The following is a 26,538-nucleotide window of genomic DNA, read 5'->3' as shown; positions in this document are numbered from 1 at the left end:
GAGAGAGAGAGAGAGAGAGAGAGAGAGCGAGAGAGAGAGAGAGAGAGAGAGGGAGAGAGAGAGGGAGAGAGAGGGAGATAAGCCAGTTATGGTGACAGTTGGGTAAGTTAACCTTTTTGGCTGGTTACTCCTAGCCCCATGATACCTTGGAAGACTAATAGGCATGACTTCCAGTTCTTCTTTTCTCTGAACCAGCTTCTGCAAGAGTCAGCAGTATGCCTCACCTGTCTTTCATCTTCTAGATTTGAGCTTTTCAGAAACTGGATGATGTTGGAACACAACCTGTCACACCTTAAAATGCTAATGTAGTCATACTTGTGCAACCTCAAGAAGTAACAAACTAAGTTAGCTGAATGTGTGGCTCAAAGAATGTGTCGAACATAACAAGAAAAGGGATTTTTCCTGTCAGCGATGTTTACTGTTTCAATTGTCTACTTCTTGGCTCATCATGTCCGCTTTTAAATAAATAAGGTTGTTTCTCACCTCCTTTAACAAATCGCACCTGATCTTAGTACAATGAATCATCACTGATTACTCACACACGTTTCACGCTTAAGCCGTGACAGGTTGTGTTCCCACATCATTAATTTCCCCAAAAAGCTCTAAGAAAAGAGAAGAGGCACATGTAGAAGTACGCCTAACTCTCGCAGACATTGGTTCAGTAAAAAAGGAATAACTGGAAGTTGTGCCCATAATTCACGCAAGGCGCTCGGATAATACCGTCCACTCTTTTTCACAGCATCAAAAATATACTTTATCTTTAAAAATACCTATTTTTACTCAACGCCGGTACAAGGAATTGGCTGCTTGGGATATCAAAAGGAATAATTGAGGGAGTGTATGTGTATATGTGTACATGTTCTGATGGTGTTTTTGTCATTGCGAGTCAATGTGCGAGTGTATGAAATGACTCCTGTGGGGGCACACTGGATTCTGTTCACAAACTGCATCCTGTCACAATCCAATTACATTTCCATTTCCTGCATACCCTGTGGCCTTCTTGGTGTACGCACTGTTCAAATACCACAGGATAACGTGTGCCTCAGTATGCACGCATGCATGCATTAACACACGCAAACAGAAACACAGACACACACACACAAAAACCTGTAACCACACTACCTCCCTCCATGAAATATTCATTCGAACGGGGTATTTACACCAGTTAAGTGTCTTTCTCGAGGGTAGCAGACAGCTGAGCGCTATGACAATCGGATAACAGTGGGAAAAAGGTATGAAGAGGAGAAAAGTCAAGGGGGGGGGGGGGGATAAAGCGAAAAAGGAAAAGATGAGGAGACAAGTCAGGAAAAGTAAAAGGATGCTGAGTAAAATGTGAGCTTTTTAAATAGAATTGGCATGACTCGACTTAGAATAAAATATCTAAATAAATATCACTAGAAAGGGAATGATGATTGGGTTTGACAGGATGGGATGAAAATAGATTAGCTGCAGTAAGTTCTTACGCCACCATCTGTCCCTCCTGCTTTGTTTTTACTACATAAAACAACAGAGAGAGAGATGGGAGTGACAAGAAAGGGAACAAAAGAAACAGGAAGGGATGATAGAGGAAATAAAAAAAATACACACCTCAACTTAAATGTATCCTGCTTTTGTATTCAGCACCTTCAAGTGGATGCCAATCACAGCCATCACCATGTAACACAGTCCATCAACACACAGCTCTCCAACATCACTTCCCAGCTGTAAGTGCTTCCCAAGATCCCTGCAGTACACAACCTATATTGAATCAGGCAGTGATGATAGATGGGGTAAACCTTTGATCACCTATCCCCTCTATCTTTCCCTCTCTCTTTGTATATATTCTGAAATTGAAAGATTGTATGAATGAGATGTGCACTTGGGCAGTGGCTCTCTAAAGATTTATTCCAAATCTTCTTATGTTTTGCTTCTGTCTTTCTCTGTCATGTCACTCACACACAAAACAAGTCACTGCAGAGAATATTGATTTGCCGGTGTGTTTTGGTCATGTTCTTTTTTTTTTTTTTCACACATGGAGGCAGATTCTTTTTAGCGATCAGACCAATCTGCTGCACAGGGAACAGTCCATCGCTGGAGAGGAGGGGTGAGGGCTTGAAGGCAACATATACTCCCCCCTCCTCTCTATATTCCCCATTTATGGACCAACATATGTGCATTCAGGGGAGGTGAATGCAGAGGTTGTACGTGTGTGTATATCTGAGTGTGTGCGTGTGTGTACACGCGTGAAGAGGGCAGAGCCAATCAGAGCAGCACCAGGTACCTCCCCCCCCTCCCCCTCGTGTCTTTGTTTGGTCTGCTCCATCTCCCCCCTCAGTGGTTTCTGCTGCAGTATAAGTCACAGCCTGCGCTGTTCTCTCTGACATACACACGCGCGCGCACACACACACACACACAAACACACGCACACACCGATGGAGACAGATATGCACACACACGCAAACGAGCGCAAATCCTCTTACAACTCGTCAATGCCCAGAGCAGATTAAGGGGCTGCACATCTCAAATTGTATTCCAAATGTGCCACCTTTGCATGGGTCTCCTTCCTCTTCTTCTTGCACTTTCTCCTCTTCCTCCTGTGCCACAACGGGACTTCTGCTCTGCACCTGCTTCTGCTGCTTCTTCCTCCTCCGCTCCGTCTTCAACCTCTGGCAACTGGCCCGTTTGCCTCTGCAGCTGAGATGACCAGGCAGCCAGCCTGAGGCAGAGGAAGAAACTGCCAAGCTCACACAGACACAGAGGTAGAGAGAGGGGGAACCCGAGGGGAAAGAAAGAAGCTGAAAAGGTAGGAAGTGAAGGATTCGTTCTGATCTGAGAGCGTCTCTGAAGAAGGAAGGCAGGCGAGGAGGGGGGTCAGCACGGCCAGGTTCGGAGAATTGGAGGTGGAGGAGGAGGAGGGGGAGGAGGGGGGACTAGAACAGGACAGAGCTTCAGTGCAGAGAAGAGAGAAAGAAGGGGAAAAGAGAGGAAAAAGAGCCAAACGTTGACCATGAAGGCTCTGTTGCTGCTGGTCCTGCCCTGGCTCAGCCCGGCCAACTACACAGACAATTTGGGCAACCTGCACATCCTCTATTCTGAGCTGTGAGTACAACACTCAGCCTCCTCCTCCATCCTTTCACCAACATCACCCCATCTCTCCCCTCCATCAAAGGTTCATACAGCTGCTAATATGTTGTTGTGCATGTCTTTCACTTCTCTCATCAGCCTGTTGTTTTTGTGTTTGTGTGGTACATCCGTGCATATTTGTGTGTAACTTCTATTGTTTACATTGTTTTCCTCACTTTAAGAGTTACAGTGTGCCACTGTGGTGTGAAAATAATTCAAAAATTGCCTCCTAATGCCCTGCTCATTGGTTGTTGTGGCACTGGGATGCAGTAGAGCCAGCAGGTAGGGCTTTGTGCTGTCCAGGACAGTTTGGATGCTACAGCACTGCAGCATGGCATCTCTCTCTCTCTCTCTCTCTCTCTCTCTCTCTCTCTCTCTCTCTCTCTCTCTCTCTCTCTCTCTCTCTCTCTCTCTCTCTCTCTCTCTCTCTCTCTCTCTCAGTCTTCAGAGGCATGAGTGAGTGTGTCTGTGAACTGTATTGATTTGAGAGAAATGTCAGCACACATTTGCTCCAAGTTGTAGGCTTTGTACATTGTGTGTGCGTGTCCCGTTAAGCATACGGACGGCTGTAACCATGGTGTGTTTGTTTGTGGTAATGGACTTTATGTACACATATTCTTTGTTATTGTTACATAAAATAACACATAACATAAAAAAGCCCACCTGTTGGTGTGCATTTCCTTTCTTTTTTATTAATATTTCATCAGTAGCAAAGATTACATCCCCATCCACACACAGATGCACAGCACGTTGGGTATTGTTGAATATTTTGTCAACATTAAAGCTGCAACTAAGGATTCTTTTCATAATCGATATGAATCGTTTTGATGTTGAACATAGTGAGAAATGATCATCGCACTTTCACAGCTCTCGAGGCGACATCATACATTGCTTGTTCTGCTCAACCAACAGTCCGAAACCCAAACATATTCAATTCACGGTGATATAAAAACAGGAAAACACCTTTTTACGCTACATTATACGTCACGCTATCTTTGGCTCCTCTTCTGAGCTGTGTTTCCTGCTCTGTGTTGGCCCATCAGACTCTCTTTGTGTGGGAGTTAATGTTGACTATATTGAGCAGCTCCGTGTGAAGCCAGGGCTCTCTGATCCCCAAGCTGGGCTACCGCTCCTCTTTCCAGTCTGGCGGAAATGTCCCATTATACTGCTTGAATACATGGAACAATGGAGCGCTTCGCAAATCCCCTCATTTCATTGTATGCTCTCTCCACTGAGTGGGGCTTTAGCTCCTGCAGACACCAAGAGCCTATATTGGACAGCAGTGGATGCCAAAAAGGAGAGGAGAGAGTGGGAAAGAAGGGGCAATGTAGGCAAATGTGAGTGAATGGGTTGGAAGAAGCGAGTTAGCGGAGATGAAATCCTTACATTTGATTATGAACAGGATAGACTGGATGAGAATGGAAATGAAGTGGATGAGCGTTTAAGGGAAGTACAGCAGAGCGGAGAGGGGAGATGAGAGAAGACAGGAGGGTATAAGGTCACTTCCTGGGTCTGCCTTCCATCTGGCCATACGTTATGCTGCGATGGTGATTGCACTGGCACGCCCAGTATGTGGGTAATTTCAATGGGGGGGTTGTATGTGGAAAAATCTGATTTTCTGACTTTGCGCACCGAGTGAGGAATATTGACAGTCCGACAGAGAGAGAGTGTGTGTCAGAGTGTGTTTCTGTGCTTGTGACAGTGAGCTTTTTTGCTGATTATGACATGACAGGGAGAGAAACCAGGAGCAGACAAACGCGGACGTGGTGTTTTTCTGCCTGGCTAGAGAGCAGTAGCACACCATTTGTCTTTATCCATACTGTTGACAGGAGCAGCCTCCAGCTCCCCCCGTGTTACCACTGTCTCCGCCTGCCTCTATTTTCCTGCTCCCTTTCGCCACTCCTGTCTCCCTCTCCCTTCCCTTCCTTTCTTCTCTGATTTCTTTCACTTTAATGTGATTACTACAGTGAGTTGATATTGCGTGGGAAAAATGAGAGTGGCTGCAATCTGTCTTACTCACACATAAATGAGCGTAGGCTTGTACACAGACTGTATTGGCAGGGTGTAGATGGTGCTACCAATGCAGGGGGGAAGTAAATGTTTCTCTGTGATGAAATGCTTAATATGGTTACTGCCGTTTTACTTTGTCAGCACTGGCCAATAAACAATAAAAAAAGCAGCACTGGCACACTCAGGAGAGCACCTGGATTGTGATTCTTTATTCCTAACACACATAAACACACACAAATGCACACACTTCTTCCCTGCCCCAGCCCACATGGGTTCCCCCTGACGATCACAGTGCAGTGACGTGGAGCATCAATGATTAATCTATGTTCATTTCTGGGCCTTTGTTGAGATGTCTTAAACGCTATGATTAGCTTAGCTTCCGTTGATTCAGCCCTCATCTCGGAGGTGTTTGATCACCAAGAGCTGTGCACACTCCCAGTGCTCCACACATCTTCGGCATGGAAGCATTCTAACAGGATTAGCCTTTCGGGAGAGGAACTCGCTGGATCTGAACGATCCAAGTCATTTTCTTTACGCCGGGTCCATCTCGAGTCAAAGGCAGCGCACCATGCCATGCCCTCTTTGGCCTCGTGGCAGCTTCAAGTGTGGGGCAGGCTTCACTAATTAGACTTTTGTTTGGATTAAATATTAATCCTTGTTCTGTGGTGAGGCAGCTCTCACTGTATCATTGTATCTAGCAGGCCAGAAATACAGGCAAGGCCGGGGGGAGAGTGGCTGAGAGATAACAAATCAGGCTAACAGCCTACTTCCTATCCTCCTGAACAACTTGCACATCTATTTAAAAAGGAGATAACATTAAATCAGCTTAATTATTTCTTGGCGTGGGATTTACAATATGAAGCACATTAAGTGAATCCGTCGTGGGAGCATTTATGTGCATGGTAGTCAATACAAACTGCACAATCAAGCATGAAAGCAAAGATGGGAGAAGGACACATTTAGAGGACACACGGAAGTTGTTCACATACAAACAGACGAAGGCATACATTTTATATTACATGTTACACTTCACACAAAACAAACATGCATGAAAATAAACACACAGCAAAACACTTGTTTGACAATGTATAATTGAAGAACGCACGCTGCATGTGTAAATACACAGTCACAAAAGAACAAATGAATTATGTATGTTTTAATTTATTCATGAACAGAAGTGAGTAGCAGGTCAAAGTGTTTACTTTCGCAGAGCCTTCCTCTCATATGGGTCTCTGTTCAGGCAGAAATACGGCACACCAGCGAGGCAAACAGGTATTAGTGTCAGCATGCAGAGAGGGTTTAAAGATGGGATTGAGTTGGGAATTTCATAAGAAAAGCATTTTACAAAACTTAAATAAAAGTTGTTTCCGCAATGCAGTGCATTTTCATATCCGTGCTGAATCATTCACATCGGCTGCCCTACTTCCTCGGCCATGTCACTGAAGTTGCATGTATTGTGAAAAAAGCTGTTAACCTTTGCCTCTTGCTGGCTCAAAGTCTCGCTGGTGTTTGGGGTCTATGAGGCATGGCGTGTTAAACATGGCATATTTTCTCAGGTCTCCTTACTGCAGCATGCTAATCTGTAGGAGGGGATCCATATGGGTGGGCTGCAGAGCAGGGAGCCAGCAGAGTGTAACAGACAGCAGAGAGGAGAGCTGTGTAGAGTTAATCTCTCACGTGAACGGGACCCTACTGAGTGTCAGGGCGTTGGGTTCGACTGACCAGTGCTGGCTGTGTTTCAGGCAGTTGTACCATGGCACGTGGAGGTAAAGAAACCAGGACACTGCCAAGGGCTAGTGTGGCATACAGTGAGAAATATAGACTAAAGTGTGCCAAGAGCAATGTGGGACAGCAGTCTATTGGGGATTCTCTATGATCATATACTGTAGTGTGGAGTGGATTACAGTTAGAGTTGTCTGCACATCAGTAAGAGAAATGCATAGTATTTCACTGCAGGGCCGTTTAGCCTGGACATTAGTAAGGTCTTTTAGTAAGCTGAGGTCCAGCTCAGCTAGAGAGCAGAGAATAAATCAGCTGCTCTCTTCTTCTCTGTTGACAAAAAAAGAGGGAGCTTGCCCTCTTGGTTGAAACCAGATACTGACACAATAAATGCTGCATAAATGTCCTTCCAGACCAATCATGAGGTCAGGGCTCCAGTGATGATCGTACGTATTGATTGGCTGAAAAACCATGACTCAGAGTTTGGGCTGTAACTAACAGGCTGACTGGAATGACACAGCGCTTGGCTGGGATGCCTCTGCACTCGTAAACACACAGATGCATTACGCATGCCAAACCTGCTGAGCCACTGCTCGCTGCACAGGAGCAGTAGGGACGGTTCAAACACAAAGGCAGGATTTATGTTCTGTGTGGGCCGTTGTGCACATTCTCTTTTTGGTTTCTGTATGCATTCATCTTCAAACGCTGCAAGAAGTCACACCCAACTAAACCTCGCCTCCTACTTCAATTTAGCAAATCTTTCTTTAGAAGCAAGCTTGGCCAAAATTCCCTCCCACAGCAGAGACTATCCCTTCGAGCTGCGGCCTCACCCCCTCCCCGTGCAGCAGATGGGATTACCCCTCGCAGCAGGCGGATCCAATCAACACACCAGCGCATCCTCTGATTAACACTCCTCTAGTTCATCATTAACTGGATTACTCTGTCTGTCTTTATGTTGCTCTCTCTCTCTCTCTCTCTCTCTCTCTCTCTCTCTCTCTCTCTCTCTCTCTCTCTCTCTCTCTTCCATCTATCATTCTGTCTATTGCCTCCCAATCAAACTTTCCTTTATGTGTTTGGCATGTGGCCCAAGTGTGTGATAAAGAGGTAATTTATATAGTCATTTAATTCAGGAAAAATGTTAAATTCAAGCCATTTCTTCCATAAATTCAATTAATGACCACCACCCCTCCCCATAGTGCACAATAATTCTTGTTTGGTTACATTGTGTAAGTGTAGTGTGTGTGTGTGTGTGTGTGTGTGTGTGTGTGTGTGTGTGTGTGTGTGTGTGTTTGTATTTTGACCACAGGTGCTTCCCCAGAGCGCTGCTTTTTATTTTTTTCCTGCTCAGTCCGGTCGAAAGCAAACTTGATGTGTCGTAGCCAAAAGCTGTTATGGACAGACTCTCAGGAGTTTCATCCCTGAATCAGCTGGATTAGATGTTGGGTCCATAAAACATTCCTGGATTTTAACGACGGTGGGAAATTTTGGGGTTAGAGTGAGTTTCTGGCTTTACTTACAATGTGTAAATGTTTTCTTCTTTATTTCTTTGTCGTTGAATATTGCACCAATAGTGTCTGTGCATTCCCAAAGTCATTAGTGCTCCAAAAATAAACTTAACACACACACATCGCATGATGTCACTTTAAGCTTCCCAATGTCACACAAGGAAGCCTCTCATATATCACACACACACACACAAACACACACACACACACACACACACACACACACACACACACACACACACACACACACACACACACACACACACACACATTGTATTCCACATGTTCTTCAATGAGGAACCTGCAGGCTAGCTCTGGGCTCACAAGGCAGCTGGGGATTCTTCTGTCACAGTTTCTTACATGTCAGGTATAGCCGGTATATTTTCAAAAGCATTATAAAGTTGGTGTATAAACTCGTCAGTAACAACTGCCCGCTGCTGCTTTCAGATTAATAAGGATGTAGGAAGAAGAGAAAGAAGAGCTCACCTGAGCAAAGTTAGTCAAGCTGTGGGTCATACACAAGTCAGTCGTCTGTACCCATCAGACCCAGCGTAGGATGGCTTTGTGAATAAACAATGCGTTAGATTCCAAGCCATGTGCATGATTACACGACCGCAGCGTGTGAAAATATGCCCACACTCCCAGTTTTTGTATCCGATTGTCTGACCTGGAATTGTCACCTCAGGGGAGATAATTTGCACTGTATGCGGAGTGTGGCCCAACATGATTGTCCGTGGCAGTCAGGGAGCAGAGAGAGTATTAGGGTTAGGAAGGATAATCCACTCACCCCTAAAGAGGATTGAAGAATCTCACAGGCTTTGATGAGCTGTGAGCTGGTGTTTATTTCACATCACAAGAACAGGACTGTTTGTGTCACAGCCAGGGAGCTTCGGCACGACCGCCACGTCACAAAAAGCATCATGGGTAATGTTACTGCGCTGGAGAGAGACCAGAGGATAAAGGAGTAGGAGGTAGAGGAGGCTTAGGGAGGAGGATAGGTTGAGTGATGAGGATGTTTTGGTGTCCTCTCTCCTTATCTCGCCACGGATCCCGGGGTTTAGAGAGATGATGTGATAACCGAGGCTATACTGGCCGAGACACGGATACTGCAGTGCTAATGAGCATCCTCTAAGCTCAGTGATCATCTCCCGAAAAATGATGCTGTATACGGGAGAGCTTCGCACGAGCACTCAAAGTTCAATGATTATATACAAACAGATGTTTGTTTTTGAGAGAAAAACAAAAAAAAATAAGGGGAGAGTATGTTATGCGGATTTCTTTTCAAGCGTACCTCCCTCGATGCACCGCACGTCTCCAGGGTGCAGACTTAATTGGCTCGCTTACCTTGGCTCTAAAACTCCAAGACCACCCTGGTGAGGGAGACAAGGGGTTTCTGTCATGCTTCCCTGCCTTTAACCTCAGACAGCACAGGCTGTGGCCCTAACATTGAATCTCAAGACATTCAAACTCTAAGCAGCTGAGATATGGCTGCGCTTTTAAGGCAACACTTGTCCCCTGGAGAGAGGGGATTTTACAAAGCCTCTCACAAACCAGTGGCACACTAAACAACGGCTGCTGTCTCAAAGGCTGTGTCTTGATGGCCTCTATGTTTTTCAGGATGTCAACAACATTTGTATATGTTGTTGCCTGTGCTGTTCTAAATATATTTTTCTTTGGTTTGTATCCTCCGTATCTGAGCTCTACAATCACATGTTTCAGAAAAAAAAACTTAAGATCTTCCTTACTCCAATTCAGTGTATAGTGTGCATTCATTCATTCTTGGACATTTCGCTAACATTTGGGTGGTCTGTAAGATTTATGTAACTGAATGAACCTGTATTCAATGGTATTCGTCCATCTCCACTGACTGACTGTGGTTTTTCTTTTCCATTTTCCACTACCCATGCTGAAACAGGGAAATGTTGTCTAAGGCTTCAATTCCATATAGTCAGCTTGGACCAGAAGTCCTATACAAGTCTATCAAAGGTGTGTGTGTGTGTGTGTGTGTGTGTGTGTGTGTGTGTGTGTGTGTGTGTGTGTGTGTGTGTGTGTGTGTGTGTGTGTGTGTGTGTGTGGTACTTGAAAGCATATTTTCAGTCAAGCGTCTATAGTCAGTGCTGCTTCATAAGGCAGGGAGTAAAATCTCTTTATAGATGAAGATGTTAACACCAGCTGGGAGAAATCAAAGTGAATGAGGACATTGTTACACAGGGATGGTCACAGCTGCTTGTGTAGCAATAAGGACAATTTAAATCTGTAATTCAATAGTTTTCTTTAGTTGAGAGAGTGTGGAGTTGAAGTGTGATGGTATGTTCATAAGACTGTACATCAGCACATTGGTGGTGGATGCTAACATGCTTAAAGTGACGATGATAACATGGGGATGTTCAGGATGTTTAATGTTCACCATGTTCACCATCTTAGATTAGCACGCTAACATGCTAACATGTGCTAACTAGCACGCAATACAAAGTACAAATGAGGAAATTGTTTTGCTGGTCATAAACCAGCTTTTAAGTTTTGGACAAATGTTGACTTGATGGCTTTACATTACAGATCAGAAGATCACCAGAGTCATTGGGATTTATCCTCAAGGAAACTTCAATATCTGCACCACATTTCTCAGCAATTTATCCAATATTGTCAAGATATTTTACTCAAAACCTAAAATGTAAAAAATGGTGCTAGAGGAAAAATCACCCACCAACTACATGGTCTGTTACATGATTCTATTACTGATTTATTTACATTTTTTAAACTTGATTTATTTATTTAATTTCATCCAGAAAGTCCCTTGAGATAAAAATCTATTTTTCGAGTGGCACCTGACCTTTAGCATAAGTAATACATTTAGTCTTTTTGCATCCACAGGGCTTATTCTACTTTTTATATCATCATGTAGTCATTCTTTCATATCTAAAATCTTCACTTATGGAAAACATATTTTGTGTCCTGTCATCTTTACTGTAGATAAAACATGAGGAAAGTTTACACATTTGTCTGTGTATATTCAGCTCATCCAAAACGCTGCAGTGAGGCTGCTGACTAGAACCAAGAGGAGAGACCACATCAGTCCAGTGTTAGCCGCTCTACACTGGCTTCCAGTAACTTTTAGAATTGACTTTAAGGTCCTCCTTCTTGTATACAAAGCCCTAAACGGAACCGCACCAAGTTACACTGCCAACTCTCTAATAAACTATGTGCCCCCAAGAACATTACGACCATCCACTACTGGTTTATTGAATGTTCCCAGAAACAGAAAATTGGGGATGCAGCCTTTTGAAATTATGCACCAAAGCTATGGAACACTTTACCTGCAGACATTAGGGAGGCAAGCTCTCTCAGTATCTTTAAAAAGTAAACTGAAGACATATCTATTTACTTTAGCCTTTTAATAGTGATATTTTATATCTCTTTACTTTAGCCTTTTAATAGTGATATTTTATATCTCTTTACTTTAGCCTTTTAATGGTGATATTTTATATCTCTTTACTTTAACCTTTTAATAGTGATATTTTATATCTCTTTACTTTAGCCTTTTAATAGTGATATTTTATATCTCTTTACTTTAACCTTTTAATGGTGATATTTTATATCTTTTTATCTTAGCCTTTTAATGGTGCCACTTTAAACTAATTTAAATGATTTCATAAATGTTTGCTATACCTGGTTTAACTTTGAATGTGTAAAGGTAACTGAGATAAATTTCAGAGTGTGTATTGAGATCAAATAGACTGTTTTACCACGGGGAAAAAGAGGAAGTTTCTCTGATAAATGTGTATTGGAGGAAAAACTGGCTTTAACCGAAGGGAGTAAACCAGTTGAAAGGCCACAGGGGCCCATTGTTGATCTCATGCTTTCAAAATATGGCTCTGACTAGTTTAAAACATTTCCAAGAATGGTGTGATGAATGTGATTTCCCGGCAGAAGGGTCGTTAAGTACGGCACAGATAGGGAAACTAGGCATGATTTCCAATGTTATTTTATACTATTTTAATTCTGCTATTTTATACTATTTTAATTCTACTATTTTTATAATGGTACTTCAGACTCATTTACATCAGCACTGTGATTATTGTACTGTAAATGCTCTGATTCTGTCTAATCTTGGACTAATTGTTATGTTTTTGCTGTGAAGCACTTTGGGCTGCAATTCTTGTATGAAAGGTGCTATACAAATAAAGCTTATTATTATTATTATTATTATTATTATTATTATTATTATTATTATTATTATTATTATTATATGACATGCATATATGCACACATTTGTCTGTGTATACTGAAGACAGTTTTGTGAGGAGCAGTAGTGTTTTCAAGCTGCATACAGTTTTAATTCTTCTAATTGATAATGAGTGAAATGAGGAAAGCTTCTGGCCCCTCAGGACTGCAGCGTTGCCCTCTCCTCTGCTGTTGATTAAAATATGGCTCCATTCAACCACTTCACTCAGTTAAGTGGTATGTTGCTGCACCGACATGCTTGATCGCAATTAATTTACTAACTGAATGAACAAGAATAACTCACAATGGCACTACCCACACACAGGTACACAGACACACAGTGTATCCAAGTGTTATGTCACAGCTCAGAGTGCGATCAATAGATACTTCAGCTTTGTGTAAAGGTAAATCTAACTGTGAGTCTGACCCGTGGCTACAAGAGAGATATAGAACCCACTTCAGGATGAAATGATTTTCTCTGAGAGATATGGACATAGTGCATGACCCACTTTGACGGCTCTGTTATTGAGACAAAATGCTGCCTGTAGTGATGTGGTGGCCCAAGGGGCTCAAATCATGGCTGTATAAAGAGAACTGGATACAGGTGGGACCCCGTTTATTCCTAGGAAAGTTACTAGGTGGTGCATGATAAAATATTTATACTAATAATAAATCAGATCTAAAAATGACTCAGATCTTCCTCGTCTAGGGGCCCATAGAGCAAGCGTTTCCTTTAAGCCCGTCTCCCTGCAGCTCGGTCTCTGGCTCATTCACATGAACGGAGGAGGGAAAATAACTCTGGATTTGAGTCTTAGTGCATTTTACAACTTTTAAGACCTAATGATTTAAACAAGGTCTATTCAAGTTTTCATTCTGGAAGGTTGATTTACCTCAAAATAAATCATCTGTCTCTTTCCCAATGGAAGTTAATGGGGAAAGTTTTAGGCCCAATGGCATCACGTAACGGACACGAAAGTTGTTATTCCAAGGTTTGGCCACCACTAAAATTGTCTTCAAAGCCCAGAACTGTTCCTAGCGGTTTGACTCAAATGGCTCCCCAGCATCTTGTTTAATAAGCGACTCTGCAATGATGTCCACCATTTTACCTTACCTTGCCATTTTACCCCTCCTTTTTGGCTTGATATCCTCCATGTAAGGTCCAGTAGTAGCCAGCCCATCTGACAGCACAGGAGAATGGATGCCGCTCCTTTTGTTTTTCTGAGCTACTGTTGAAGCGGTGCCTGGGTTTGATCCAGCTCATTAAAACCCAGTTAATGTTTGTGCTGATGGCTCCGCAGAGACAGCCAGAGAGACAAGCCAGTATTATTCCTGCCTCTGATGAAGCGTCAGCTCAAAGTCTTTATGGTTTACAGATGGAGAAAAATTCTCCAACAGTACAATACCCTACTCTGTAGGGATATCTTTAATTCTCACACAACTATTCCCAATTTGATATTGTCAGTGTGAAAAGCCTTTTATGGTGTGTGGCATAATATGTGCATGAGTGTGTACATGGTTGTGTATCTGTGTATGTGTGTATGAGAAAGAAAGAGAGAGAGCGAGAGAGAGAGAGAGAGAGAGAGAGAGAGAGAGAGAGAGAGAGAGAGAGAGAGAGAGAGAGAGAGAGAGAGAGAGAGAGGCTGTAAATGTGTTGTGGTTGTGGTGTTGTTGACAGGGAAAAGACATCTGGAACTTAGGAATTAGATTTGTTTTTAAGAAAAACAGCATCAGACAATATCTGTTTTATATTCAACTGTTGTGTCAGTTACCACCCCCCTTCCTGTCTGCCGGGTATTTTCTTACATTTGTATTCAATCATCTGTCAGTGACACTCACACTCACAGCAACAGAGAAACTCCATCCTACATGTGACTATAGATACTGTCACAAAGAAAGTGTGAAAGCAACAAAAATGAGGGTTTTTTTCTTTATGAACGTAAATATGACATTCTCAGAGAGGTGCCGCATAAATTCCAAAGTGAGAAATATATTCAGCCACAACATTTGTTGTTATTGTTCAGGCTGTGTGGTATCTTCGAGAGATTCTGTTTGAGCGTTGAGGTCAGATAAGCGGCTTTTGTGTGAGGCAGTCCCAAAGCAGAAGATAGAGGTCAGCGTGCAGGAAGCCTCGGGCCGGAGGAGATGCTGAAATCTGCTCACATTATTCTTCAGAATGTGACCTTTTCCATTAGACACTAACATAAATTGACTTTCACTCTACTGTTATAAGTGAAGCTGTGCTTTGCTGCGTGCTCGACATGTAGTTCATAACAGAATTCTGTGTCATCATCAATGTCCTCATTTCCTCAACATGTCCAGTGTTAATTGCACCATACCAACGGTATAACCTGCGACTGACCTTTTGACCCCTGTGTGCAGGTGTAAAGGGGCCTCTCACTATGGCCTCTCGGCAGACAGGAAGCGGCGCTCGCAGGAAGGCGAATGCACCGACAGCACGTCAGAACTCACCATCGCCACGTTGCCCAATGACGGACCCACCTCCGCCGCCGTGGCCCTCCTATCAGATGAACCTGGCCTGGTCAACCCCGCCTTCGACCCCAGCATGGAGGACAACAGTCAGTCGGGCAGCACGACCAGCCTGGCCGCCCGCAGCAGCAGCAAGAAGAGTGAGTGTGAGTGGGCGGGCGGATGTGTGTGTGTGTGTGTGTGTGTTCAGTAATGCATGACGTTAGCCTGTAGTCTGATGAGAGAGCTAGAGGGAGTGTGTGTTTGCCAGAGTGACAGATTGAAAATCAATAAAGAGTGGAGAGCTTTCTAGTCACAGTAACACAGTCCCCCAGTCAAAACCAGATGCCAGCGATCTATGTTCAAACATACTTTTACACCTGCAGACTTACAACGTATAACCCAGGCGTTCGCTCAACATCGAATACAGTCTTTGTTCTTTCTAATGGTCTCTGATAGAAATCCTATTAGCCAATTAACTCTACTGCCTTGTTTTTTTTACACCAATCCATAAAATCTCTCTTTGTGGAAAACAGTAAAGAAACACAGAGAGAGAGAAAGTCACTAAGAGGGCAGGTGCATTATGCAGTCAAGGAGAAATGGAAGGAGAGGTAGGTTAAATATAGCCTGATGCAAGTGTGTGTTAATGCCCAATGACGTGATCAGCCCTCTCCCTCCATTTCTTCCACCTGTGAAACCAGGAAGCAGTCACAATTGTTCCTCTCTAAACCCCCATCCCCCCCCCACCCCACCCCACTGTACAGGCAGTGGGGACACCAAATGACGCTGCACCAGCAATTTAGGGCCAGCCGGCTGAGCGCCCACAACCACCATAAGCGCCACTGCTGCTGAACAAGCTGACAGCTCCAGAAGCGGCTGGCGCTTTTAAAGAATAATGTGGCTGTCAGGAGCTCTCGCATCTCCCAGAGCCCGCAGAGGGAGGGAGAGAGGGAGGGGCGCTGCAGAGGCACGCTGCCCTGTGCTTGGTGAAGCCAGGCTTGGGCTGCTGCCTCTCCACTGCAGCCTCCTGCAGCCTGTCTGTCTGTTCCTAGGTAAAGCAAAGTACCAGTCAACAGTCTCCCCAGGAGCATCTCATGTGGTCACTAGAGTCCATGGTGTGTTACATCACTGCTGTAGTTACGCAACCATGTATATACTCAGCACGGATTGCCTTTACTAATTAAAGGGCGCCTGGTTGAAAGCAGCTACTCCATCCACAAACAAAGATACAATATTGAAGTTTGTTAAAAGTTGCGACACAAATAAACCTTGATAGAAAATGTGGACTGGACACACACCACACACAGTGGTCAACTTTTGTTGTTTTCTGCTAAACAAAGTTATGTTTACATTTATTGTTTCTCACCAAATCAAACTGTGTGCACCCTCAAGGTCCAACAAATGCATTTCCTTCCTAATAATATTTTAGATTTTATTATTATATTACTCTGGATACACCGATACAACACACTGGATACAGTTTTAGTTCACTCTCATAACATTGTTTTCAGTACACACCTGCTCATTAGCAAACTATAAAACACAACACACCAACACAGATCTCAGCCACTAAACCCAGAGGAGTTATTGGATTGGCTGGGAGGAGGCAGATTCAGACATGTCTGGGCATGTTGAGTGTGAGGTAATCTATAAAGTGCCTCTCTTTCTCCCCTGTGTTCTTTGCAGTCAGAAATTTTGACCGTTCTTCAGTGAGGAGCCGTTCCTTCAGGAGGTTGAACCGAGCATTCAGTGTCCTGCGGCGGACAAAGAGCGGCAACGCAGTGAGCAATGAGACATCTGAGGAGAGAGACAATGCCAGGAATTCCCATGTGCCACAGGAAGGTATGGACCGAGGCCTGCACCTCTTCTCTTGTCTTTGTTTCTTAGAACATGTATATTTTTGTGCTTGTATTGTGCACATTGTGTGTGTGTGTGTGTGTGTGTGTGTGTCCATATGTGTGCATTTGCGATGTTCCCCCAGCTGTACGAGGAGGGTGACACGACTGGGAGCCCACAGTGTAACAGTAACATATGTTTCTTTAATAATTCAGCTGTGGATTGCATAAGTCCACTGGTGCATCACTAAAGACAGATCAGGATGGAGAGTGGTAGCCTGAGGCTCTTTAGACAGCGATGGGATATGGGAGGTCACTAGAGACGAGGCTAATGACCTTCTCTTCTCCACCTCTCGATTTGTCTCCTTCATTCGTATCCTTCTCCACTCACCCTGTATCCCCTATTCCTCTCCTTCTCCCTCCAACACAGCCAAGGACAACAGTGTTGCCCCAACTTGATGGAGTAGTCCCCAGGGAGCGCAGCGTTCTCGACATGGTAGATCCATAAGAAGTTACGTAGTAAAGAAAATGTGCTCTAGAAATATTTAATTGAATATCCACAGCCCGACCCTCGTGATAGTTAAGTGGAGGAAATATAGTCCACCATAAGAGACCATAATGTTGAAGTAGAACTGCAGCATGACAGGAAGAAGAGAAGGAATGTGGTGTTGCGTAAGAATGAAGGATGACGAACGATCGGAGACTAGATTATTCTCTGAGGCCATCACTGAGGAGGCTGAGAGAATATATTAAATATTCATTGCCTGCCGCTGGAGAGACAAAGATAGACGGAGAGGATGGAAGGTTGAAGTAGAGATAGATCCATACAGAACAAATGAAGTGAAGAGCGGATAAAGAAAAAGACAACGGAGATGAGGAAACAAATAAAGGCACAGTGATGTCCCCATGGATGAAGGAGTGGATGAAAAATAAAGAGAAATGAAGGGATGAAGAAAGACAGAGGATTGAAAGGGTGTGTGGTGGAGAGGATGAAGGGTTACATAATAGCTGCAGGTCTCTGTGTTAATGTAGCTTCCACCCCAGAAGCAATCTGCTGCGATAAAGACAAAATATTGACTTTGGAATGGAGAAAGTGCTGCGTGAGTAGAACGAACGACTGAGGCTACGGAGCAAGAGACACAGAGGGAGACAGCCCACTGAGGAATAAGGAGAGAGAGAGAGACATTCTTCATAACCAAAGCAAAAGAAATAAGATGAGGAATTCACCTTCTCTGTCATGTATTGGCCAAAAAAGCCCCCACCCGCCTCCACATGGTGCAGTTTAGGATGTGTCATTCTGCTGCTAAGTGTAGTCACCACTGGGCATGAGGGAAGGGGAGCTTGCACAATTGAATGATATACACTAGCAGACAAGTACACATTTCTCAGAAATGTGAAGGTTTACAATAAGCATTTATTATTATGACAGAATACTTTATATCGGTTGAGTTGAAAAAATCTGCTACAAATTGTACTTTCATAAGTGTCGTGTGCAGATTTCAAGAAGTGCTAGTCTTTACTCTGCTTGTATCCCCACCCAAGTAATAACCTTGTGGAAATTTGAAGTTTAGGGTTTTCCCAAGCATACTTGCTACAGATGTATGTGACTAATGATACAAACATCGAGCAGGATAATCAGCCAAGTAACTTTTCCCTCTTGGCTTGTACAAGTTTGTTTAAGTAACCTGAGGGAGTAGAGACAGCTGGTTCCACTGCAGAACCTCTCCACCATTGTCTACCACACGTTCTCACTCAATGTGTCTCACTTTCCCTCTCTTTCTCCAAACTTCCTTTCCCTGATATACTTGGCTGTTTGTCAAACTTGATTTTTTTTGTCATTACACAGTAATATTCAGAACTAAACTCAGCTGTTTCCTTCTCCCTTAGTGCTGGCTCTTCCTCAGCTGCATCACCTTATCCCTGACGGTGAACTTACCAGTATTAAGATCACACGGTTGGCTCCCTCAGAACCGCTGGCAATCAGCATCGTCGGCGGCAATGAGACTCCCTTGGTTCGCGTCCTTATCCAGGATATCTACAGAGAAGGTGTCATTGCTCGGGATGGACGCTTGCTGCCTGGGGACATGATCCTGAAGGTATCACAGTAAAAATGTGTTTCACAAATAAGTAAGAAACAATCAAAGTCCCATTTTAAACTGCATCTCTGTTGCCCTCTCAGGTGAATGGCATTGACATCAGCAATGTACCCCACTGCTATGCTGTGACAACCCTCAAACAGCCCTGCCAACTCCTTCGGCTAACCGTGCTCAGAGAACAGCGCCATCGCTACCGCTCACATTCGCACAGCCACCCACACGGGCACGGACATGATGTCGCCATGGGCCACCCGTCTCACGGTCTACCCCACCATCCCTTGAGGGACGATAGCATCCATGTGGTCCTGAATAAATCCACTCCAGAGGAGCAGCTGGGCATTAAGCTCGTGAGGCGTCCGGAGGAGCATGGCGTCTACATTTTTCACCTTCTGGAGGGCGGCCTGGCAGCACGTGACGGACAGTTGTGCGTTGGCGACCGCGTACTGGCCATTAACGGGCATGATCTACGTTACGGAGCACCAGAACATGCTGCTCTGCTTATCCAGGTCAGTCCGTAGGTCCTTCTTTAAACAAATCGATTATAGCAGGAGTTAGCATTTTTTATTAAATTCATAGTTCTGACTAGTCCACATGTTGTTACAAACAATACTCAACTGTGTTCTGTTCTTACCCCGAGTCCCAGAGGCATTAAAGATAATTGTGGTGATTCAGGCTAATTGTGTTGTGCTGTGCTGTTGTGTCTGCACTCACTGCAGTTAATAGTATTTAATTGTGATGATTCCCTAATGGACCGGGCCATGTGGCTGCCTCTGGTTCCTGGTTGATGCCAGTCAATGGTGGTGTGTTTGTGGTTAATCGTGGTTAATTGCAGTGTGTTTGCGGTTGACTGTGCAGGGTCTCTGTTACCCGGAGTTCCTGTCTGAGCAGTCTGACTGGCCTCTTCTGGGTCTCTGTGGAGCCAACATGGCCTCTCAGAGCAGGCACTTTCTGTCAGAGATTAACAACTGACAGGGAAGAAATTAAATTAGTACAGTTAAGGCAATAATGGGCTGGACTGGCTAATTCAGGAGTCAGCTCTGTGCTGCAGGGACATGGGGAAATCTCAGAGCAATGACAGATTGGGGGGAGAGAGAAGCAGTCAGCCTGTCTGTGTGCCTGTTAGACCACTTGCATGTGAATGTGTGAATGAGTGAAGCTGAACTGTCAGTTTAGTATGAGTTTGGGAGATACAAAGTAGGTTATAGATGGCAGTGAATTTAAATTATGACCATCGTTTAACTTCAAATTTCTCCTTAAATGGCTGGTTCACCCACATTTAAAAAGAGACGTAGATGAGAAGATTGGTCCCACTCTCATATCTGTTAAATATAAGCCTACAGCTAAGCATTACGATTAGAAATGGGGGGAAACAGCTAGCCAGGTAACAAAAGACACCTACTAACACATTTAAGTCCACTAATGAACATGGTATGTCTTATTAATCCCTTCAAAACCCAACATTTAAAAACAAAAATTCACCCTTTTGCAAGGTAATTTTGTGCCAAACATTTTTCTTTTACCACTTGATAAATTCATGCAACTGTTTCCACGTTTACATGAAAAGCTAATCTAAACTGTTGGCTATAGCCAAGTCTTGCATTGCCAGATATTTCCCCACAACTCTGTGTGAGTGCTAGATAAAGATCTGGCTGCACCAATTACCATTCTGGTTTAGGAAAAGAAAACCTCCGGCTTGATTGCATATCTTTAAACCAGTCACAATAGTCTTGGGTAGCGCTGAGCACAGGATGCAGCGATGGAGCTGTAGGCCTAGCCTTAAACTTGGCGGACAGACATAAGAGTGGTATCAATCTTCTCAATCCTGCTTTAAAAAATAATATCATTTGCAACTCATGTCTGAACTCTTCTGTCTCTTAATGTTCTCCAGGCAAGCGAGGAAGGTGTCCACTTCATCGTGTCTCGTCAGATCTGCCTGCCTACCTCAGACATCTTACAAGAAGCTCCATGGGGCATGGACGGTCCTCCACCATATTCCCCTGTGGATATAGAGCAAACCCTACTGGTGAGCAGCACGGACATGTACACATAAGACAAGAACAGTACCAACACACAGAGAGGAGCTTTGTTCCGCTGTCTCCACCTTCCATGATAAATATTCCCTTTCAGGTGCAAATGATGCATGGAGGTATTATTCTCCCATCAAAGCTGAGCATGTCATTCAAGCAGTTCTGCGGGCAGTTTCCTTTCAGAGAATTGTCCCATCCATATCAGGCATCTTTTCTTTCTCTCACAGAAAACAACCCACAGGATTTAGAGTAGCTTCCACCTTCCTTCCATGAAAGACTTTTCCCAGTCCCTTACTGAACCTTGTGATATATCTTGTTTGAATATTATACTTTTTTAGAATCAATATTTTAAGATGAAAATGTGGGATTTCAAATGTGGTTTAAAAGCAGGCAGAAAAGTCTGCTTCTGTAGATCACTGTCCTTCAAAAATCATCGTATCTCCTTTAAAACAACACACAGTGTAAAGAGGGGTATTAATAGTTTGATACCTCTCTCATGTCTGTAAATATCACGCCACAGCCAGTAAGCTTAGCTCCCGAGCTTGAGATACACTTTTATAATTAAAGTCAGTGTGCCCAGCCAATAAATAGTCCAAACAAACAAGATATCATGTGTTAATTAGTGACCTTTAGAGGTGCTGGTAGCTCGAATAGAGCCAGGTGAGCTGTTTCCCCCTACTTCCAGTTGTTGTGCTAAGTTAGTCTGCTGCTGGCTGTAGCTTTATATTTACCGTACAGATACTGGTATCTAACTCTCAGTAAGAAAAAAACCAAAAAGAAGCTTTACGTCAAACTATTCCTTTAAATATAGCCGGTATTCAATTGGTTACAACTGACTTAGTTACTAATTTGCTGAAAAAAGATGAAATGTCAAAAAAGAGAAGAGTCTCGAGCACCAGTCTCCATTTCTGAAAACAGGCAAAAACATTTCTGTCTTTTTTGTATACTCTTTGCTCTTCACGATGGTGTGCATGTATACACACATAGTAGACCACGCGGTAGCGTATTGTACACAATGTACACAGCTCACTGTGAGTAGCTTGGCAGTGCCGTGCCACAGGGTCAGTCACGTGTCAAGTGATCTCCTCCCTTGAGCGCAGCAGAAATGTGTGAATGCAGCACATTAGCAAAGCTGCACAAGCTACATCCCATCAACCTCAATGTGTCCATGCGTTATTCATTGCTACTCTGCTCTCCCTTGCTCTCCCCCATCGGACACTCAAACAAAGTTGTCATAAATAAAATCTCCTGCGCTTTATCCCACACAAAACCAAAACGCACATCATGACGTCTATGAATAAATCAGCTGCTCTATATCGAACATCAACAGAAAATGAAGAAGCACTTGAGCTGCCTGATCCTAATAACCGCCATATATTATACATTACCAGTTATGCTAATGAGGTCATTAATTACACAGCAACTATGTCTATGTCAATGGACTCTTCTTTTCCCATATCATAGCATGGCTGGTGTTCATATCGCAAGTTCCAGAGAAAACAGCCCTTTATTAATATGCAAATGTGCAGCCCACAATCTAATTAGATTATGTAGACTATGGAAGGTGCCCTTGATCTAACAATTAAGTTCAGCTCATGTTTGGTCTTGAGTTATTGTGTTTATAAGAATGTGGATACACAAGAAAGACGACATGGATGCATGTTTTTAGACCTACTACCATGGCAGTAGAACAAAAAATAATAATAGAAAATGGTATTAAGGCAAAACTCTCTCTCTCTCTCTCTCTCTCTCTCTCTCTCTCTCTCTCTCTCTCTCTCTCTCTCTCTCTCTCTCTCTCTGTGTGTCTTGTATCCCCTGTGAAGGACTCTTGTCAGAAGCCTGCATGCTATGAGAAGACAGTTTCACTGACTAAGGAGCCGTATGACTCCCTGGGTATGACGGTGGCGGGTGGCATGTCCAGCCGAGGGTGGGACCTCCCCATTTACGTCACAAACGTGGACTCTGATGGAGTAGTGGGACAGGAGGGCTCTATCCGCAAAGGTAATTTGGAACTACTAATGAACACCATGATGTCTCTTTCCATTACTCACCTGCACACTCAATCTTATAATTATCAGAATATTACTCATATTCTTCATTACAAGCGTTGTCGTGTTCAGCGCTTTTGTGCAAATAATTACTCATTTAGTGGATATTTGTTTCGTGAGGCTGTCACTAACTGGAGCTCACATTATGGCTGGCAGACTGTCATGGATTTGTCTTTGGGGATGAATGTTTTGCATGTAACAGTGGAAGTGATTGATGAATGCTTAAGATTCATGTTTCATTACGAAGAGTGTTCATCCAGTAAAAAACTCAATGATGCTGCTGTGGATCAGTGCTTCGCAAATTGGCTCTAACACACTTAAACAAAAACACAAACAAACATTAGCATAGCAGTGCTCGGGACTTATTGTGTTCCAGAGGAGTATTTGTGGAGTACTTAATTATATCATTATATGAAATAAGTCAGCTCTGAAATAGAGCAAAACATAGAGCTGCTCACAAATAACTGGATGTAATAGCAGCAGCCTTGATATCCTATAATGCAGTCGAAGGCAGGGGAGTGAGACATTTTAGTAATGCTTATTCCAGCATATCCAACTTAAAACATATGAAGCCTGTCATTACACTCAACCCCCGTCAGTGACATGCTGTGATGGAGCATAAAAGTAACATAAGACCTTCATAAAAACAAAGTAAATTGAGTCTGTTTGCCCTGTGCATGGTTCAAGGTGCACATTACTGTATTCATATGGGACTTCACAGCAGCAGCTGTCTCTGTGTAGCTAAAAAACATGTTTGTGTATCGTGATAGACTATTCATTTGCATTAGCATATCCACGCCGGGCAAGTGTGTCCTGTGAGTTGCTTACTAGCAGGCTGGACCATGCCGTCTGTTTTTCTTTGCACCACTTTCATCGCTAGGAGGCTTTTTAAAGCACAGGTGGCGCTCACTTTCCATCCCTTTGTGTTCTAGCAGGCAGGTTGTTGAATATTAAATAGGCAGATGATGAGTCCCTGCCCTGCGAGGTCTTTTGAAAAGCATTTATCAGGGCAGCAACCCTGGGCAGAGGATGAGCTGTGCTGTCTACTTTCTCTCCCGCAGGTGACATCTTGTTAAACGTGAACGGTGTGGACTTGACGGGGGTGACGCGGGGCGAAGCTGTGGCCAACTTGAAGAACACCTCCTCTCCCGTGGTGCTCAAGGTCTTGGAAATGCGTCCTCCGGAAGAAAGCATGCAGGAGTGCCCGTTGCCGCCCTGTCTCATACCCTCGCCCACAGACAGCACCAACAGCCCAGTACCCAATGACGATTACTCACCTCTGTGGGTGTCATGGCTGCAGCTACCCAGGTAAGCGCCTCTTGATGTCTCTGTTTCCACTGAATATACATTTTCTACTTTCTTTTTTTCTGAGGCCAGTATAATTTATACACAACACCCCCCCCAAGCCCCCCCCCCCACCTACACACACACACACGGGTCCCTTTGACCTCTGCCAGCTGGTGCCAACTGAAATTTTGACAGAGCCAGCTGGGAAGAGACGACTCATTATACTTTCAAACTAACTTTTCAGCTTAAATATTCACTGCTATTATATGAGTAAAACTTCTGAGAATTAAAAACTTTCCCTCGGATTATAACATTTATGAATTTATCTTTAGGACAGTCGGCCCGCTGACAGCAATGAACTACTGCTGCTCCCACTTTAAGTGAAATAAAACTGTGTTTCTCCTCAAACAGAGAATTGATTAGCAGTCAAAAACAAATGCTCCGTCACCGTGGGAATGTAGTCCAGACCAGTGGTGCAGTTGATTTAAATGTAATTTTCCTTCAGGCTATCTTCAAGACACTGATATAGAAGTCCAACTATTCTCATTGTTTCACATCTCCTGTGAGGGAAAAGTCGCACCTTCATCCAAAGGAGCCGGGGCCGGTTTTTAGCAATCTCGCTACTGCACACTTACTCAGTATGGATACACAGTGTTAACAATTTAAAGATGCAGTTGAGAGATTAGGGTGTTTAATCTCTCTCTCTTGGCTCATACAGGCATCTCTACTGCTGCAAAGATATTGTCCTGCGGCGGAGCACTTCGGGCAGCCTGGGCTTCAGCATTGTGGGAGGTCAAGAGGAGGTCAACTGCAATCAATCCTTTTTTATCCGCTCCATCGTGGAAGGGACGCCAGCCTACAATGATGGCAGGATAAGGTAGACAGCCAATGTTTATCACTCATTGTGGCTTGTGAGAAAAATGTTTCAGTACACTATTGAACACTATTTTTAAAATGTCGTTACTAATATCCATCAAGTAATTGTCTTGATTCCCACAGTAATTTACATAATCCTAAATGAAACATGCTCTCGCTCTGTGTAGGTGTGGGGACATCTTGCTCGAGGTGAATGGGACGAGTACGTGGGGGATGACCCACACAGCGTTGGTGCGCCTTCTAAAGGAGCTTCGGGGCAGAATCACACTGACCATCGTCTCCTGGCCGGGCAGCCTGCTGTAGCAGAGCTCCAAGTCTTCAGTGGCACGGACCAAGGGATGTGGAAGGCGCAGCTTTGAACTGGCTGACCACTATAAACTTGCTGTGTGGGAGAAGCTTAGATTAGCTGTATGGATATCTCACTTCTGATGGACATCTAAGACTTTGCCAGGAGTTTGGAGAGAGGGACAAACATGAGACTGGATTGTTACCAGAGGTTAACTTGCCCTCACCCCCTCCAAAGAATGCTAACCAGGAAGGATCCAGGCCTGAGCCACTTCTGACTAGGATGTTGTCTGTTTAAAGGACATCGTCATTCTCCGGCACAGCATCCAGCGAGTGGGGTGGGTGGATCGAGAGGAGACACAACACGTTGCCAATTCCAGTAGTTATATATTAGGGTATGCGTTAAGTTGGACTCACATTTCTTTACTGTAAATGTTGGGTGTCTAAAAAAAGTACTGATCTGAGCACTTGTAATACGTTTCTTTTTGTTTGTTTGTGGTATGGCCTTTAAATATAGGCTCCATTCTGTTTGTACTGACAGTGGTTGTCATTTTCATCCGTTGACCTGAAGACACGTTGCCAAGTAGTAGTCTGTGTTGAGGTTTTTTATTTCACAAGCTATGGCTAAATTATCCAACCACTGGCAATAAAAATATATTGAAAAAAAAAATAATGGATCAATGTGTTCATAACATGTTAAAAAATAATATTTAATTAGGTGACATTGTGGAGGCCTTACAAATTTTCTTACTTTTAAGAAAAAAAAAACTGACTTGGTTTCTGTGTATCAGTGGATGGTCTGAGGCCCATCTACTGTGGTTATATCTGTCACGCTTCGGCCTGTGTAGTATATCTGATGGTACATTTGGTTAAATGATCAATAAAGTCATTTGAAAAAGAGAGTTGTGTGAGAAAATACGTCCTCAAAAGCCTTACTTCAACTCAACAAAAACAACGCTAAACGCTGACGCAACGTAAACATGTTGCATACAATACATACATAAAATGATCTTAAACTTCTCTAATGCAATTCTAATAAAATGCACAATTTCTGATGAAAC

The 26,538-nt window shown here is 43.6% G+C and overlaps 1 protein-coding gene across 2 annotated transcripts; it reads left to right on the top strand.

Moving 5' to 3' along the window:
• Positions 1-2,887: 2,887 nt before the first annotated feature.
• Positions 2,888-26,375, top strand: lnx1 (ligand of numb-protein X 1). 2 transcript variants are annotated; one of them, XM_029429185.1, is made up of 10 exons: positions 2,888-3,078; positions 14,937-15,190; positions 16,710-16,865; positions 18,746-18,954; positions 19,038-19,460; positions 20,843-20,977; positions 22,805-22,982; positions 24,091-24,337; positions 25,035-25,193; positions 25,360-26,375. In XM_029429185.1, exons 1-10 carry the CDS (start codon positions 2,987-2,989, stop codon positions 25,493-25,495), a joined length of 1,989 nt encoding a protein of 662 aa, XP_029285045.1. In that variant the 5' UTR covers positions 2,888-2,986; the 3' UTR covers positions 25,496-26,375. The 2 variants fall into 2 exon arrangements, with proteins under 2 accessions (XP_029285045.1, XP_029285046.1); XM_029429186.1 differs by having other exon boundaries at positions 2,889-3,078; positions 14,937-15,184.
• Positions 26,376-26,538: the final 163 nt, after the last annotated feature.

Source organism: Cottoperca gobio, chromosome 4 (assembly GCF_900634415.1).
Source record: "Cottoperca gobio chromosome 4, fCotGob3.1, whole genome shotgun sequence".
In the NCBI taxonomy this organism is placed as follows: domain Eukaryota; kingdom Metazoa; phylum Chordata; class Actinopteri; order Perciformes; family Bovichtidae; genus Cottoperca; species Cottoperca gobio.
This window is presented reverse-complemented; position numbering and strand designations above follow the sequence as displayed.